We start from the raw sequence: 19,189 nt of genomic DNA, 5'->3' as shown, positions 1-19,189 counted from the left end.
ACTTGGGACCTGTAAACTAGGTCTAAGTTGCATTCTGAAGAAAACAGGGTCAGAGTTCTTCTCTGATGCTATGAGGCTACCCATTGTTTGGGCCCATCAAATCAGGTTATATGGAAGATTCATTAAAGCCTGCTAAAGCCAATTCCATCTGAGGGGGAAAGAATTTGACACTGTATATCCCCGAAACTTTGGCTGGCTTTCCTGATCTCGCTTCTTAAAGGCATTTGGACCTGGCCAGCTGTGGCCACTTTAAAACAGGAGAAATTACAGAGCATGTTTTCTTGGTTGATGGCTCTGCTGTGTTGTCTCTTGTTGTTGTATCCTAATATATTAGTAGCAGAGTTCTTCTTCCTTTGCTTTTGCCTACATGCATTAGCTTTGCTGTGGTGATAGATATGCATGCTCAGTCAGTGTGCTATATGTTTAAAGGGAAGGGTTTTGGTCTGTCCTCCTTCAGCACTAACCTGGTCTGTCTCCTTTTTCACACTTCCCTTTCTTTTCTTTTGAGGTGCCTCCAAAAATTCACATTCACAGCAGAACAACAAAGCTACGTAACCGAAAAGAATCTTAAGTCAGAAATTTTTCTTAGTACTTAGCTGCTGTATTCATTTATTGGAAAGCATTTATTGCCTTTTACTACTCTTGGGAAGATAAATGTTTTCAGTTATCTCAAAGGTACCGTAATTTGCCTTGTTCACATTCATTTGCATATAAAAACCTCTAAGAAGGAACTATGGTACAGTCACTGTTCCCATTTCCGTAGAATGAGTACTGGTCTGAGAATAGGAAAAACTGAGTTCTTGTCACATTTCCAGCTTGCTGTCTGAACTGGGATGAATTCCTTAACCTCTACATGTGAGCCTTTGTTCCCTCATCTGTGAAGGGCGAATTTTGAACCAGATAATCTTAAAGATTCTCAGATGCCTTAAAGACAAAAAGGAGGAACATATGCAAGCCCATTACAAGTGGATTGAGTTGCACTCAGAGATTGACAACCCAGGAGGATCAGGTTGTCAGTATGAGGTTTGTTGGCAGCTGTCCATGGGGATTAGACATAATCCTGCAGGATTGCATTGAGACCTTTTCCCCTTGAGAGTTTAAAATGCCTCTGTGGCTCCAATGGATAAGACTAGACAAATTTTTGCCAAAGGTTTGGAAAACCTAAATTGTATTCTACCCTAATCCTTTTTGGTGAAAAACGAACAAACAAAAAATCCCACTAGAAGTAAAAGACAAAAGCGTCTTTTGCACCTTCATTCTTTGAAGCTGAAGAGACAAGAGACAGGTATAGATAGCTTAAATCTTGGAATTATAAACACCCAGATTTTAGAACATCTGATCATTCTAAATTTTAGAATATTTTATTTCCTTTTTTTTAAAAAAGAGTTTATGAGTTGTTTTTTTCTTAACTGCAAAATTGAATATCTACATCTATATATAGATGGTCCCATGGACTCTGTCTAGGTAATAAAGCAGTGTTTCTGTGTATGGATTTTAAGAAGGAAGGGAATAATCATTTCTTAAGTACTTACTATGTTCCAGGCACTGTGCTAGTTGCTTTACATATGTTATTTTAATCTCAAAAGAACCCTGAGAGGTAGGTGCTACTATTATTCCCATTTTACAATTGAGGAAACTGAGGCAGACAAAAGATAAATGACTTGCCCAAAGTCATACAGCTATGTCTGAAGAAAGATTTTTGAACTCATCTTTTCTGGACTCCAGGTCTAGTGCTTTCTACTGGGTGCGTCAGAATTAATAGTGATACTATTTTCACTCTTCATCTTTGAGGCTCTAAAATTTTCGTTTTTCCCCTCAATTAAGCCAACAGCATTTTAGTGTACTATTATTTTAGGAATTCTTTTCAAGAGTTTCCTGAGTTTTTTCCATTTTTTAAAATAACTTTGAATCTTTGAGGAAAAAACTATTTAATGATAATAATATTCTTTAAAATGCCAGCTCTATTTTAATCCTACCCCCACCCCTCGCATTACTATGTCAATTATAGGGACATTTTCCAATTCTTCTTTTCCATGTTCAACAAAATCAGGTGCTGGGACAGGAAAACAAAACAAGACTACATTTATTACTTTTGTATCTGAAGACTAGCCATTGAAAGACTTGGAGACAATTAAAATCCAATTAAGGAAATAAGTAAAAGATTAGCCTAGCAATATATACCTTTACTGAATCTCCTGTATATTAATTTTAGTTAAACTCTTTATCAGACACTTGGAGGAATAATTGTCCCTCTTTAGAGATAGAAGGAAGTAAAGAAGAAAAAACTGTCAAATTGAAAAATGCTGATCTCTCCAAAGACCTAACACAAAAAGCCTATCTTCTTGAATTGTCTTCTAACAGTCCGTCTTCGGTGATCTCCAACATGACTGTGTCTAGCAACCTTTGTAAAAGCTGCACTTAAACAATTTGGCAAATGTATTAGGTAATTTTGTTTAGTAAAACATTCTACTGCTTCGCACATCAAGTAAAGTTAAGCCAACAACTTCGTGTGTCAAGGATTGTGCTAAGTGCTGGAGAAAGAAAGGAAAGGCAAAAAATAAATAAATAAATGAATGGTTTCTACTCTCCAGGACCTCACAGGTTAATGGGAGAGACAATATGCAAATAACTAGGTACAAACAAGATATATACAAAATAAACTGGAGTTAAATTCATAAAGTGCTTTGCAGTTTACAAAATATATTGCATTATTGTATTTGATTGTTACAACAAACCAGTGAAGTGGCTTGTGCAAAGTATTGTTATCCCAGCTATAAAGCTGGGGAAATAACCCCATCCTGCAAGTCAATTCAATCAGTTTTTAAGAGACATTTTGCAACTCATATCATGGTAGGTCCATCGGAATGTGATTCTTAAATGTAATGTTCTACAGGAGCCCTATGGAAGTTCTTTTATGAACAAGAAAGCCAGCTAGAATCATAACCAGCCTTAAATATTTTTCATGCCACAGTTATCTTTTCATGTTTGCAAGGTAAAGGACTTTGAAGTCTTAAGCAAGTACTTTTATTGGAAGGTTGTTTTTTTTTTAATGAAGCACTTTTTTTGAGGAAGATACTGGCTCAGAATGTGGAGGTACCCCTTCTGTCTACACCTGTTCTGAAATAAGTTGGCCTTCTGCCTGGTTGGCAATACTAGCCTGGCTTTTTAGCTTCTCCAGATGAATGACAAATTGCTTCTGCAGTTGGTCAGCTTTTTCTAGTGAGCAAATGGAAATTATTTGACCTCTGAAGTCAGGGGGCTTTCCCAGTACATGACTGGCCCAAGAAGCTATGGATATCTTTCAGCCATACTTTCCAGTATCTGTCATAAAATCACTTTTCCAGCTGGTCTTCCCCTGCTAGATTCCTGCTTTCCAATTGGTGAGAGCTCCTTATATGTAGGTAGGACCACCAGAGCATACTATAATAGGCATCTTATAGGGATGACCTGACTTCCTTCTAACTATTGCTTTGAAAATTGTAATCAAATAAATACTGCTATTTTTTTTTGTCCAAGGTATGGCAGTCAACTGCCCTGTGACTTCCCTTCTCCCTGATCCCCCTTCTTATCTCTCTCCTTTCTCTTTCTCCCTCCTTTCCCCTTTTTCTCCTTTCTCTTTCCCTTCTCTCTTCTCCCTCTTCTTCTGTCCCTCCTTTCCCCTCTCTCGTCTCTTCTCATTCATATAATCCAATACTGTTTCTTTTGACTTAAGTGACAGAAAATTTAGGTTGAAATTCCAAGCCTACTTGTAGAAACAATTTATCTATCTCTTAGGTGCCTAGCAGCATCTACCTTTGCTTCCTTTAGATTTTTTTTGTTCTGTTTTTAATCCTTAACTACTCCATTTTGCATCATGTTCAATCTTAAATAACTAAAATTCTTGCAGAAGATAGTGGGGATAAAACCAATAAATAAATATCCTTTTTACCTGCTTATAATTTATTGGAAATCTGCCTCATTGGTGCTATTGTGACATGTTCTTTACTAGCTTGAGGATGAAATAAATAGGAACCAAAGAGATCCAAAAGCATAAAGGAAGATTTGCTATTATAAGATAATTGTAGTTAGTAAGCCAGAAAAATATTCGGGGCTATCAATTTCTACTTAGTAGTAAATCACACATGAGGAATTAATTTTTTCTTCACCATGTTATTTTCTCCAATGAAGCAAGTCTCTGGAAAATTATGAATCAGATAGTAAAATATTTCCAAGAATATATTGACAAGTTATTATAGAGAGTGAGTGAAAGCATCGTGGAGAGGAGGGTGAGAAAGGAAAAGGATAGCATAGGAGGAATTGGTTGGTTGGTTATTACCCATTCTCTAAGAGAATCACAAAAAGTATTTCTATGTTGAGGTCAGGATACAATGTGTCCATCTGTGATTGATCAACTCTACCACAGGTTAGTAGAGAACGAACTAAGAAGACATTGAAGGCTGTAGGAAAGTGAAAGTCTTATATCTACTAAAAGGTGAGGAGATCCCTGGAGCCTCCATAACCATTATTGTCTGTTCCTTCAAGAGACATGCAAGTCATGGGCTGGACTCACCCAATTCTGAGTGAACAATGAGATTCTCCAGGAGGGTAATCACAAGAAGGAAATAATGCTCAGAAGCCCAGAGCTACTCAAGTCCTTTTTCTTTTCATTTTCTGTCACACCCTGGGAATCTAGGGAAAGCCAAAGATAAATTTCTTTGAAATGCCCTTGCAGAACATTTATAGCTACAGTCTGATCTGTGATTTGATTAAAGAACACTCAGAATCAATCCAAAGGAAACGTGATATGTTAGCCTAAACCTGATACCTCAATTCACCTATTTCTTTCTTTAAAGGGCAAGGAAGTTAAAAGATAGAAGCAAAGGTCATGAAGTTGGTAGATAAGCCCCTTGAAAATAGGAATTACCTTACTTGTGTTTGTGCTCAGTATCTGGAAGACCAGTGGCCATGTATGTAGCAGATCGTAAACAAATGCTCAGATCATGATTGTCTCTTACTGTAGCCATGGTATCATGGAGAGCTCCAAAATGATGTTATGGCCCCTCCTTTGTAATTATTGATTATAGTGATAACTCTTTGACAGTGGTTCCTAACATTTTATATCTCAGGCAGGACCTAGTTATACTCTTAAAATTCAAGAAGGACTCCCAAATCCACTCTCACCAAGAATGTTTATATATGTGGGCTATATGAAGTGATATTTACTTTGTCAGGAAATAAAATGAATTCGTATAGTTATGAAAATGACTTTGATCTTGAGGACCCCCTGGAAGGGTCTTGGGAGCCCCTCGGGGGTTGTTAACCACTCTCAGACAACCAGTGCTTATGACACTATATCTGGATTAGCATTGAGATTACTTTGCTAAATATCCTTAGAAAATCTCCTTAGAGTCCTCTTTCCTATAAACATAAAAAATGTATTTGTCATCAGCATGGTGCAGTAGAGAGTTATGGATTTGTAGTCAGAGAAACTGAATTTTAAACTTGATGACTGTATTATTTAGTAAATATTTGATTTGGGGCTTTAATTCAAAGTTAGTTAAATTTGGGCTTTAATTTACTTATCTATAAACTGAAGTTTTATTAGATGACATCTAACTTCCCTTCTAGCTTTAAATCTATAATTTTAATAATGATAACAATGATAGCTAGCATTTACATAGGATATATAGTGAGTGCCAGGCCTGGAATCAGGAAGACTCATCTTTTGCAAGTTCAAACCTTTCCTTGGAGATTTATTAGTTGTGTGACCCTGGGCAAGTCACTTAACCTTGTTTGCCTCAGTTTTCTCATCTGTAAAAATGATCTGGAAAAGGAAATGGCAACCACTCCATTATCTCTGCTGATAAAACCCACAAATGGGGTCACAAATAGTTGGACTTGACTGAAAAATGACTGAACACCAACAAAAGCATTTATACAGTGCCTCCTAAGTGCCAGGCACTGGGCTAAGCACTTTACAAATATCTCATTCAATCCTCACAGCAACCCTGAGAGAAAAGTGCTACTATTGCTCCATTTTACAGTTAAGAAAACTGAGGCAGGCAGATTAAATGGCTTGTTCAGGGTCACATAGCTAGTAAACATTCAAGGTAGGATTTGAACTCAGGTCTTCCTGACTCTAGAACCAGCCCACGTGTCCACTGTGCTGCCTAGCTATCATCATCATCATCATCATCATCATCATCATCATCATCAATTTTTTGAAATGCCTATTTTTGAAAAAAAAGTCCTACCATGCTCATGGCTTAACCCCAATTAAAAAATGGTTTGGGGTATTTTCTATCTGAAATGGATTAAGAGAATCAGAGAATTGCAAAGTTATATTATTATGTTCCTGATAGCTGTATGGGTAACTGTAGCAAAACTGAGTTATGTTAAAGTTTTAGTTTACATGGATAAGTTTTATTTGTGTGATAAAAGAGATAAGAAAATATTAACAATTTAAAAAAATTTGACGTTTGTCTAAATCCATTAGACTCTGAGCTTTTGAGCACAGACTGTATTTTGACCTTTTTTGTACTCCCAGTGCTCAGTACAAAATAATTATTTAATAAGTGTTGATTGACTGGATGTATAGAGTCATACTTTTAGAACCCCAGCATCTGAGAAGCTGTGAAATCCAGTTTCTTCATTTTAGAGAGTAAGAAACTGAGATCCAGAGAGGTTAAGGTCACATGAGTAATAAGCAACAAATAGAAAACCAAACAACTGAACATGAATGGTTAATACTTTAGGAAATATATAGGACATCCAAAGGAAATATTATTATATATAAAAGAGAAGATACAGATGGAAAGGGAGCCGGGACAGAGTTTGCAGGACAGCTACTGGCATCCAAAGGACACTGCAGAGTAGACAGATGAGACAGGAAGAGATCCAGAAAGAAATATATATATTTCAAGTGCTAAGAGAAGAGAGAGTGTCAGGATGAAAAGGTGATCATCAGTATCTGTCTCCATCTAAAGCTGAAGAAAGGCTGAAAAAAAAAGATTAAGACTAAGAAAAGGGTCATGAGATTTACTAGTTAAGTGATTACTGGTAACCTTGGAGAGAACTGTTTCAGGAAAGCAGTGGGATGCAAGATCCAGTTACAAGGGACTGAAGAGTGAGTGGGAGGTGGGAGGAATTGGAGGGATTATGTGTAGTGCATTTTTTTCTGTTAGTTTGTCTATGGAAGGGGAGAGAAAGGTGAAATACAAGCTCAAAGGGGTAATAACATTATTGATAATAGCTAACTGTATATGATGCTACAAAGGTTTCTAAGCACATTATATATACACATACATACACACATACATGTATACATATACATACATAAAATATGTATACATATACACATACATATGTATATGTATACATATGTGTGTGTATATGCATCCATATCAATATCTATATCAATAGAGATATAGATATGTATAGGTAGTGAATGCCAAATGATTGGTTTGGGAGTTTACAGGAGCAAAAGCTCACGCGGATAGATAACACAGATAACATTTTCATAGCACTTCACAGTTTTCAAAGCACTTTACATGTTTTTTTCATATGAGATAATATCTGTAAAGCACTTCACACAGTGTCAATCACATAACAGACCTTTAATTAAATGATTAGTCCCTTCCCCCCTTATCTCTTTTGCCCCTCAGAACAACCCAGTGGGAATCATATAAAGAAACGGAGGCTTAAGGAGCTTAAGTGACTTGCTAAGGGTCCCACTGTGTCCAAGACAAGATTTATACTCAGGTTTCCTCCCTGTCAGTCCAGCACTCGATCTTTTGCACTCTCTTGCTGCCTCATATAAAAAGGGAATATTTCGCAGAGAAAGAGAGACTTCAGATGCATCTTGAAGAATAGATAGAATTCAGTTAGAGACAAGAGAGCCATCTCTAACTTCTGTCTTTACATCCATTTAATTATATGAATACAACAGAAGAGGTGGTTATGCTCAAGGATTCAGAAGGGAGTGAGTTGGCCAGATTGGTAGTAACGGAGAAGCAGGAAATAAGGCTTAAAAGAGGTAAATTGGAGATAGGTTCTAGAAGAGTCTGAATGCCAATCTAAAGAGAATGTATTCTGTAGTCAGTAGGAAACTTTTCACCATTTGGGGGTGGGGCAATGACCTGATGAAAGATGCTAAGGAAAAGAGATGGTAGAAAATTGTCCTTACAGATCCAGGTAAGTGCCTTATTTAAACATATCCATATATTAAATTATATCCTGCCTTGCTAGTTAAACCTATGAGGATGAACATCATGTTATCAACTCCAGACCTTTTTGTGTAAAAATTGTTTTCCCTCCAAAGAAAGAATTTTCCCATTGAATGTTTGAGTGCTAGGTGAATGCTCATCTGCTTGAGTGTCCAGAACTTACAATAAGGCCCGAACATGCTCACACTTCCACATATGAAATTTATTTCTGTTATCTTTTATTACTATTTTATCCCTTCTAGTTTTTTCTTTATTCCTTAATTTATTCATTAGTACCCTAGGTCCTGGGAAAAAGTGCGAGGAATAGTAACTACTTTAATAAACCACTTTTTGGAGTATGATTAGGCTTTCTATGCATGAGAACATGTAACAAGGTATTTTTCATTAACCAAAAGACTGCCATAACATCAGATTTAGTGGGAATGGTCTGATCTTTTGTTCAGTTATCTTCTATCTCAGCAAGGGGAGGGGGTGAGCCTTTTAAGTCTGCTCACTTCTAAGAGTGTTCCGATTTGAACATAGCCCCCATTCTCTCTGCTACACTTCTCCCTTCTTAGATGTTTTCGTATTATATCTTCCAGTATATTTTCATCTCACAACTGCAGACCCAAGCAGAAGTAGGATCATTTGTCAGAATATGCTTAGGTTATTGCTGAGTTAAGCACCAGGGCAGGGAATTCCCAAAGCGAGCAGAGAAACAGGAGGAAAAAGAGGAAGGAGAGAAGAGGAGAGACAAGATCTGTGCTTCCATGAGAGCATACAGCTTTCTTTTTGACCTTTCAGAATAAATAACTGACTGACTGGTCAGCAAGTTTCATCCATTAAGTTATCTTGGTGGGGAAAGATGAAGAGGTGAATATTTTCTTTCCCCTTTCCAGAAGGACAATTTTGATGGCTTGATTGAGCAAGGTGGAATTATGGACATTTATTGACTTTATAACTGATTAAAAAAGAAAGACATGCCCTATTGAAAGCATCTTTTAATTCCCTTTTCAGGATGGGCTGACACCACTTCATTGTGCAGCACGGAGTGGGCATGACCAGGTGGTAGAACTTCTTTTAGAACGAGGAGCCCCCTTGCTGGCAAGGACCAAGGTGAGTGTCTCCAGGGAAGACAGAGCCCTTGGACAATCATTGAACTGCGTTCTGACCATCTCTTCCATTCACAACATCACAAAAACTGTTGTGGTAATTCATTACATGAGTTTCATGATTTATTTAAGTCCATTTATTGGAAATTTATCTTTCTCTGATTTGAGTGTGTGTGTGTGTGTGCGTGTGTGTGCGCGTGTGTTTGTTTTAGAGATCGGATCTCCCTGTGTTGCCTAAGCTAGAAATATAATAACCACTCATAGGTCTTATCCCAATATTGTTTTTCATCATTGAAGCTTTAATCTACTCTGTTTTTCCAAGCTGGGTTAGTCAGTCCCTCCTTAGGCTGCCTGGTAACCCCCTACTCCAGGAACTTACTGTATTGGTGCTGAACTTAGTAGCCCTACTTCAGCTCAAATTCCTGAACTCAAGCAGTTTATCAGCCTCAGCCTTCCCAGCAGCAGAGATCCTGGGCATACACCATGAAACCCAGCAGCAGTTTCTTTTTATGACTTTTTCCTATTGTTTTAAAATTTAATATATCTGCATTTATATTCATGCACATTCCTATATTTTAGTGCTGTAGCCTCTGTTTATAGATAAGGATAGGAACTAGGTCACTGATTTTCTTCCTTCCCCTTTCCTTCCTTCCTCCCTTACCTCCCTCCTCCCTTGCCTCCCTCCTCCCTTGCCTCCCTCCTCCCTTGCCTCCCTTGCCTCTCTCCCTCCCTCCCTCCCTCCCTTCCTTCCTTCCTTCCTTCCTTCCTTCCTTCCTTCCTTCCTTCCTTCCTTCCTTCCTTCCTTCCTTCCTTCCTTCATTTATTCAGATAGAAATTTGTGTTCATCTATATTCTGTGTAAATGAAAAAAAATGCTTTAAAAATCCCTTCTAATTCCAACACTTCATGATTCTATGTCATAAAGTCCCATAAAGACTTTAACACAATGCTCTGACAGGAATTATATGCTTGCTTTAATGTTATATACTTTGTGTTTGTGACATGATCGATTCAGTTTTGTTTTTTTTTAAAGCTTAAAAATCATAGGGAACAGCCTTTGTTTAGAAAGATCTTAGATGTCAATAGCTTGTTTGTTTTTATTTGCTTTTTTAAGCATCAAGTAAGCATTAAAGAGCTGATTCTGACCCTTGCTACGCTATTTAAGGATTTCTTGGGTTTTAAGGGTTTTTATGGGAAAGATTTTAATCTGACAATTAAAGACATAGTCACTGATGGTGTCAGAGACCAATTTTTTTTTCCTTAAAAAAATTTCTTAAAGCTTCATATCTTCTTTCCTTTTTCAATTCACCATCCCTACATGCTTTATTCTGAATTGGATAATCCTGCCAAATGAGTCTCAAAAGATAGATTAATGTGAGTAGAGCAAAGCTTCATCCTGTGGATGGTACAAAGAATTGCCCACAATAGTGCTGTAAGACTGTGTTTGTGTTGGGTAGAAATGAGATTTAAAAGCCTGTTTTTATGTGACCTGCCTACAATGAACTTTTGGCCTGAGTTTAGTCATATAAGTAAAGTAAATGGTACCAAGTGAGGATATAATGTCTGTGGTACAATGACTTTTGTCTGTATCATGACTAGGTTATACTGCGGGATGGAAGCATTTCAAGTGAGCAGTATTTTAGTCCACTAATAAAATCACATATTGAAATTTTTTTGGTGGTTGATATTTTTTAACTTTAGATTATATTACAAAACCTAAACTAGACAAACACACACATATACACACAGTTATGTGTATATGTGGGTATCGATAGATATATTCCAATGTATGCAAATGAACTTACGCATTTTTTAAATTGTCTCAGCTCCAAGATGGCTGGATATTTCAAATGTCATTAGGTTGCAAAATAATTTCAATCTCCTTGCACATTTTGAGAAAAGAATATTGGCATAAATTCAACTAACTGACATTTAAAAAATAGAAATATAGGAGCATTTGCAGGGCAAGAAGCAATCATTAGGGCAAGTCTATGTGCTATGTGCTCAATGTCAAGTCTAAGTGCTCTATCCCTTGGGGCCACCTAACTATATTTATAAGGTCACAACTGAGCCCAAACCTATTTTGTATGTTTCCTCTTCCTTTTTCCTTCTGTACCAGCATTGATCACTGAGACAGCTAAATGGTGAATAGAACCCCTGGCTAGAAGTCAGGAAAATATTAGTTCAAATGTGACTTCTGACACTCACTGTATGACTCTGGACAAATAACTTTCCTTCTTTTTGCCTCAGTGTCTTCACCTACCTCTCAAGGTTTTTGTGAGGATCAAATGAGATAATTATAAAGTGCTTAGAACAATATCTGGCACATAGTAGGCTCTATATAACTGCCAAGAGTGGACATGCCTAATCAATTGTGTTTGAGAAGTCACACACTTGAGAACGGAGTGTGTTAACATGGTACATACAGGGAGGGTTGTGTATACATAGGGAACACGCATGTGTAAGGAGCACATGTGGCTAGGGCAAATGTACTAATGTGTCAATTGGCTTTCAATTGCTCTACCTTTTCAGATAGACAGAAGACAGATACCTCCATGATAGTGAAGCATATAGCTGGCCCTGTATTGTTGTTCAATCACTTCAGTCACGTCCAAGCCTTCATGACTGCACTTTCAGGATTTTCTTGGAAAAGATCCTGGAATGGCTTGCCATTTCCTTTGTCCAGCTCATTTTAGAGATGAGAAAACTGAAACAAGAAGGGTTAAGTGATTTTCCTGGGGTCACACAGTTAGTAAGTGTCTGAACCCAGATTTGAACTCATGAAGGGGAGTCTTTCTGATTCTAAGTCCAGTGCTTTATCCACTGCACCACCTTTCTGTCCTATATTGGTCCCTTTTACAGATAGAATTTCTGTTTTGTTTTGTTTTATTGAAGAGCAAGGATCTTCTCCTACCCTGGCTATCAAACCAGGAGTTTATTGAGTAGTTATTGTCCTATGTGACCACATTTGCATTGAATATTAAAGGGATAATATACTTAGGCTTCCAGTAGATGGATGATGTGTTCCAATGGATTTTTACTTTCTTGGATCTCTTAAGTTCATATTCACATGCACATTTACTACAGACAGCAAAGTGGCATAGTGTCTAGAGTGCTGGACCTAGAGTTAGGGGGACCTTAGTTCAAATGTGGCCTCAGATTCTTATTAACTCTGTGACCCTGGACAAGTCACTTAACCTCTACTTCAGTTTCTCCATCTGTGAAATGGGAACAATAATCTGCCAGGGTTATTGTGAGGATCAAATGAGATGATATTTGTAAAGTGCTTGGCATAGTACTTGGCAGATAAATCTACACAGTATAAATTCCAGTTGTTGTTACTATTTACTAAAGACATAGAGGAGCTGGATTTGCCTCAGTGGAAGGAAGTTTCATACCATTGAACTCACAAAGGTACTAAAATTTACTTTATACGCAGACACCAAGAACCTAAAATTTTATCAGTCTGAGAATTTCTGGTGTAGGAATCACTTTCAATTGAGCAGATTGCAATATGATCTCAGGTAATTCAGAGTCGTTGTGGTGCAGCAGAAAGAATGATGGATTTGGAAAGAGACAACCTGGAGTTAAATCTCAGCTGTGCCGCTTAGCTCCTTAATGATCATTCAAGTCACCTCTCTGGTCCTTAGCTTCCACATCTGTAAAATGATTCAGGGTTAGATTAATTACTCATGAGCTCTCTTCTACCTCTATATTTGCTTGAATTTCAGAGAGGTTAAGTACATTATCTATGGCAAGGACTTTGTAAGTGTCAGATTTGGGGTTTGAGCTCAGAACTTTTAAACCCCAAATCAAGCCCTATTTACTACTAATACCTCTCATAGCTTTTGGTTTTGGTACCAAAAAATGAGGCTGACAGTGGGAATCGAAAGCATAGAGGGGAAAAGCTGAAAGAAATTTTAGAAATCCTCCTACATGCCCATTTTACAGATGAGGAATCTGAAGCCCAAAGAGTTTAAGTGACATGTACAATACATCCTACCTGATGTATGATATGTCTAAATGTACAAAAGTGTTCAACCCTCCATCTTGATGCTTATTATCTATCCCCTGCTCTCTCTGAGTCAAAAACTAGCCACTCAGTATGCTTCTGAAGTGCCTACCTTCTACCATCAGAGAGTGCGTACTCAGTTAATTTGTGGAGTTGTGGGACTGTAATAATAATCATCCAATTAGTTTAACTGACCCCAAAGTGTCTAGATACAAAGTGTATTGCCAGAGTTAGGTGAAAGTGCCAGAACTAGGAGTCAAGTATCCTGACTTTCAGTAAAGAGCAATACTTATTTAGGAAAGTAGAATTTCTGGACAATGTCAAGCTTCTTAGCCCAAGCAATGCTTAGAAAAGTAAATTTTCAGGACACTAAAGATCATAGCATGCATTTTAAAGCTAAGCGTAAATTGCTCAGGCGCTGTGGATTTCTGTACCAGTAACCAAAATAGCAAGAGGAAAATTTATAGAATGCTTACTTATTGGGTTTTTGGTTTGTCTTGTTGCTTAGAATGGACTGTCTCCACTTCACATGGCTGCACAAGGGGACCATGTGGAATGTGTAAAACACCTGCTACAGCATAAGGCCCCAGTGGATGACGTCACCCTGGACTACCTGACCGCCCTCCATGTTGCTGCACACTGTGGCCACTATCGTGTGACCAAACTTCTCCTGGACAAGAGAGCCAATCCTAACGCCAGAGCCTTGGTAAACCTGGCCCACTTCACCTCAAAAAAATACAAAAGGGGTTATCAAGCCAGTGTTTACTGATTGATGACACAAACAAAAATAGGGAATGGTCTGGGGGGAAGTCAATCCTACCCTACCTATCATACAACATGCCACTGCTTCATTCAGGGTTTCCTATCTGGCCATTTTCTGATGGTGAAGCAGAATAGATTTCAGAGGGCACCAGGATAACATTTTTGAAGTCCATCAGTTGCAAACATGCTGATGTCCATCCCTTGAGGTCAAGAGGAACTTCAAGGGAAACTTAAAATCTTAGAAGAAGTCAGAAATAAACTCTTTCAATTTCTTGGGTCCTTATGGGGTAGGTCAGCTTGCATATAGGAAATTCATGGGAGTTATTTTAAAAAAGAAAAGCAAGGGTGAAACAATGATGAATTCAGGGAGTATTGTCTAAATTAGAAGGAAAATATCAGTTCTTTATTTTCATTCCTATCTGAAGCTTTGTTGAAAGTACATTTTCATTGGGCAATTCATGCTAGAGATGTTTATCAATACAAGTTGTTTCAAAAGTCTTAGAACAGTTTTAAGCTATCAGAGCTTTTAAGTTGTTGAAGCTTAGACTTTTGGAATTATGTGTGACTGTCTACAATTCAGTTGACCAGTCACTTTATTTTGTGAATAAAATAGGGCAAGAAACAACTCCGTGAATTCTGGACTAATTGATTCCAGAGGGAGTGGGGAATTGGTGTCTCTCTTCTAAATGCTTCAATAAGCATTTTTATTTTATTTCCAATTCTTGGATAGATTGAAAAGGAAAGTTGGGAAGAACTGCCACCACAACTACTCCTATGTTTTCTAAGGCTTTTCATTTAATCAATCCCCTTGCTTTACTCATAGTTAAACACTGGCTAGCCTAACAACCTCTGTTGAAAAGACCTGGTATATGTCTAATACATTTATGCTTCATGTTTGCTAATTCCCAAACTAATAGGAAATTCATCTTTTTCACTTGTTAACATAGTTCCAAATAGCTTGTAGACATTCCTCTGCAAAACCAAAGTCACTGGCCATCAAAATTAAAATTTTCTTGTTTACATTAAAAATGTGAAATTTTCCTATGCTGGAATTGGCAACCCTGGATTTTAAGAGCAAAGATAATTTATGAGGTCATTATATGAAGTCATTACCCAAAAAAGAAGAAAACATTTTTGTTAATAGGACATAAATCAAACGTCTATCAGATACAATAACCAAGAAATGGGAATTCATATGAACTATCTATGCATGTATGTGTGTATATATAGATATGTGATATGCATATTTATATGTATATCATATATCCATATGCACATGTATTGGGGTGAGGTTAGTGTTAGAACTCCTAAGCAAAGTAAAAAAAAAATGAGAAAATTCGTTATGTTTATAATCTTATAGTGAAAGATAATCTATTCATTAGCTCAAGTAAGGCCTTATGTTTTTACGATAATTGTCCTACTATATAATTGATGTAAAATAGAAAATTATGTTAATTACAAACACTGGTACATTTCAAGCATATTAGTTCTTTCTGACTGGCAACTAGACTAGAATATGTTAAGGAGACTCATTCAGATAGTTGTGATTTAATTGTAGGAGTGTAAGCTTGGCCCTAATTAAAGAATTTCCTAAGAGCTGTCAGTAAGTGGAAAGCACCCTGAAAGGTCTGTCATTTCATCCTTATTTTTACAGATTATATTCCAACTCTGTCTGTGAGACCGCTGCATGTTTCTCAAAAAGTATCTTATAATAACTTTTTCAGTATTTTAATTGCAACTACAGAGCAGATTTTTTTTGGTATTGGTTTTCCTTCCTCCAGTACAGATTGCAACCCACTCTATGTTGAGCCAACCCTAAAGTCCCTGAGAGCTACTGGAAACCGTGCCCTGCAGGCAGCATGGTGAGGTGTCCCTCCAAACTTAGGTGGGCTCATTATGAAACAGGCTGCCAGGTCCTACCATCTTGGGTGTGGTAGACCTCTCATATCTTAAAAACCCACAATAAAACTGTACTACAACTCCTCAGTCACGAGGTGAAACAAGATTAGAACTTTAATAGAGGAAAAACATAACTAAATTGTCATCAATTGATAAAATTAAATCCTGAGATGCACCAGAATAGAAATAGCTGTTTGAAAAACGTATTCTGCCTTTGCCTTTTAAGGTTTACTCATTTAAAAAACCTTTCTTATTTACATGCTATGATTAGTTCTGCTAAAACCTAGATTTCCACATATGAGGTATTTATTATAATGAGAAGAACTTGTGATGGAGATTTCTAAATGTCTCATTACTTTAGTCATACCTTATATATAAAAATGTCAGCTAGTTAACTGTTTAGTTCCAGAACTGGAGCAGACATCACAGTCTCAATTCCTGGATACAGTACCATGAAACTTGCGGCATAGAAACAATTATATAGGTCGTATTTTAGTTTATTGTCAATTAAGGGAGCAAAATCTCCACCTAGAGGTATTGCTATCCTTAGTTCATGTTATGAAAGCTCCAATTCAATGATTCCAGAAATCTTTTTATGTGAAAGGTATAAGGCTAACATATATATGTACATATACATATATAAATATACACAATATAGGTATAGATATATAATCATTATAATTCAATTATAACTCCCAGAAAAATAACAGAAAACAAATGAGGGAAACAGAAATATTCTGTAAAGGTCTTGATTTTCAGGATGAGACAGGTTAGCACTTTGGATCCTTTAAAACTTGTTTCTTTACCAGCAAAATATTTTCTTTCCTACAAAGTCTGCAAGAAAAGCAAACATTTTCATACCTTGACCAATGACGATTTTATTTCTGGGCACTTCTTAGACCTTCTGAAAGCATTAGTGTTGTCCTCTTTGCTCTTCCAAAGAGGCACTCTCCTCTACCTCCCTTTTCAAAAACATGCCAGCATTAGGACATGCAGGCCAGTTCCCCAGTTACTTATGGGGGGAAAGTCCAGTATCACAGGAGTGTGGGACTGCTTCTCTTACTTCCCTGTGTCCTGACCCACAAGGGTGGGAGCGGCCCTGGTCATACTCCATGATGAGGTAACACTATTGCCTGCAATGTGCCAGCATGGAGTTGTGTGACGATTCTGTATCTGCATGTTTTCAACTAACTTGATTGTCTCTCGCACAGAACGGTTTTACTCCACTGCACATTGCGTGCAAGAAAAACCGCATCAAAGTCATGGAACTGCTGGTGAAATATGGGGCTTCAATCCAGGCTATAACAGAGGTAGAAAATGTTTCAGCTTGTCCAGAAACATTCCTTCTCTTTTCTTGTCTTCTCTTCTCTTCTCTTCCTTCCCCTGTCTGTCTGTCTGTCTCTCCCTCTCTGTCTTCCTCCTTGCCTCCTTCCCTTTTCCTGTCTCTCTCTCTCCCTCTTTTCCTATCCATCTCTTTCCCTCTTTCTTTGTCTCTCTCTCTCTTCCTGTTTCCCTCTTTCTCTCACTATCTCTGTCTCACCTTTCTTTCACTTCCTTGCTTTCTCTATCCCATTCCTGTCCGTTTCTGTCTCTTTTCCTTTCTCTCTTTCCCTCCTTCTTTCTCTCTCCTTCTCTCTCCCTCTTCCTATGTATTCTCTCTCTCTCTCTCTCTCTCTCTCTCTCTCTCTCTCTCTCTCTCTCTCTCTCTGTCTTTCTCTCTTTCACTGTCTCTCTGACTCTGGCTCTCTCTCTCCCCATCTCCCTCTGTCTATTTTCCCTCCTCCTTTCTTCCATCTTCTCTACTTTTTTCACTCCAGCTTTCTTTATCTAAAGAAGCCCTTAAGCCCCTCACTCGTGCAGAGGAGTAAAACTACTATTGCTTTGTTTCGCAGTCTGGCCTCACACCAATACATGTGGCTGCTTTCATGGGCCACCTGAACATAGTCCTCCTTCTGCTGCAGAATGGAGCCTCTCCAGATGTCACTAACATTGTGAGTATGGCTTGGAATAGAATAACCACAGAGGGAAAGGGAGAGAGAGTTCTGAGTGTGTGTGTGTGGTCTTATGTATGCGTGTGCGTGCGCATGTCAAAGCATTTATCCAAGAGGTAGCTTCTTATCTTCTCAAACAGAATGTCACGAAAATAAGTTTGGAAGCGACAGCACAGAAGATGTTGAGCCTCTTGGGCTAGATGGGTTAAACAGGCATCTTCTCGAATACCCTTATTAAAAGTAAAACATTTTTAAGCTACTCTGAAGGTGAAAGAATGATTTACCTTGGTAGAACCAGGAGGATGCATCATGGTTGCTTGAGTGAAGTGTAATTCCAAGAAACATCTGTCCAAAAATCAGGATGATGTGATCTAATCCTATGAGCCTATCAAATAACTAACTAGAGATAGGTAAAGGCCAGGATTTTAATCGGGAACAACTTTCCTTCTTTTTATTCCTTCCCCCTCCATTTCTAGCCTTTTTTGGCCTATGTACCCTGAAATAGCTGTTTCACATCAGCTTTTCCTGTATAACAAAAACCATCATTAGTTTTCAGATGACTTTTCTTCTGCTACAAAATACTAGATAGGTCAGTTTTTTTCTGCTAGTCAGATTGAGCTAACATTTGATCTTATTTTCCTTTCCTATTTTTTATGTCTTATTTTCCTTCCCTTCCAGCCTATTTTTCATCTCTTTACTAAATTAATGTCCTCTAATCCTAAAGCTAAACTTGAGACAACTTCCTAAATGAAATCAACTTACTTCTTTAAAGAGGTTACTCTTTGAAATTTTAAAGCATTTACTATTTCAAATTCAAACGATAATTATTTGCCACAAAACTCCACTTTAATTTTTTTTTTACAAATGTAAATTGTCTTTAAAAGATTGGCTTATCACTGATGCCTCTGTTTTATTTTGGTGTCTCATTCCATTTGGGTTGTGACTTAGAACAGCCAATTTCACTTTTTGTGTATGATCTTTTGCATATTATCATTTCTGTAGTTGCACACTGTTTCTTGCTTAAATTTCTAATATGAGTACAAATTATTTTATGTCCTTGATGAAACCAAGTTTAACAGATATTAAGAAGCATGAAACCCTCTTTATTCATTCTAGGATTTGCAAACCCAGCTTCGAACAGAAACCAAAAGCTTGAATTCAACAAATATCTCTGAAACTGTAACATACTTATTTATACTTCTGCAAAATTCTAGATCAGTTGTGCTATGAA

General features: G+C 37.5%; 1 protein-coding gene across 37 annotated transcripts in view; it reads left to right on the top strand.

Moving 5' to 3' along the window:
• ANK2 (ankyrin 2) overlaps positions 1-19,189 on the top strand; it is a 763,693-nt gene that overhangs the window by 606,836 nt on the left and 137,668 nt on the right. For 33 of the 37 annotated variants that reach the window (XM_072624644.1, XM_072624649.1, XM_072624647.1 and 30 more), the window contains 4 exons: positions 9,201-9,299; positions 13,815-14,012; positions 17,179-17,277; positions 17,860-17,958. In XM_072624644.1, the coding sequence (XP_072480745.1) occupies positions 9,201-9,299; positions 13,815-14,012; positions 17,179-17,277; positions 17,860-17,958 (495 nt within the window). The remainder of the gene's footprint in view (positions 1-9,200; positions 9,300-13,814; positions 14,013-17,178; positions 17,278-17,859; positions 17,959-19,189) is intronic. The other 4 variants (XM_072624645.1, XM_072624646.1, XM_072624642.1 and 1 more) reach the window with 1 other exon arrangement.

The sequence above is a fragment of the Notamacropus eugenii genome, chromosome 7 (genome assembly GCF_028372415.1).
Source record: "Notamacropus eugenii isolate mMacEug1 chromosome 7, mMacEug1.pri_v2, whole genome shotgun sequence".
In the NCBI taxonomy this organism is placed as follows: Eukaryota; Metazoa; Chordata; class Mammalia; order Diprotodontia; family Macropodidae; genus Notamacropus; species Notamacropus eugenii.
Note: the sequence above shows the minus strand (reverse complement) of the source record. Positions and strands in the feature narration are given on the sequence as shown.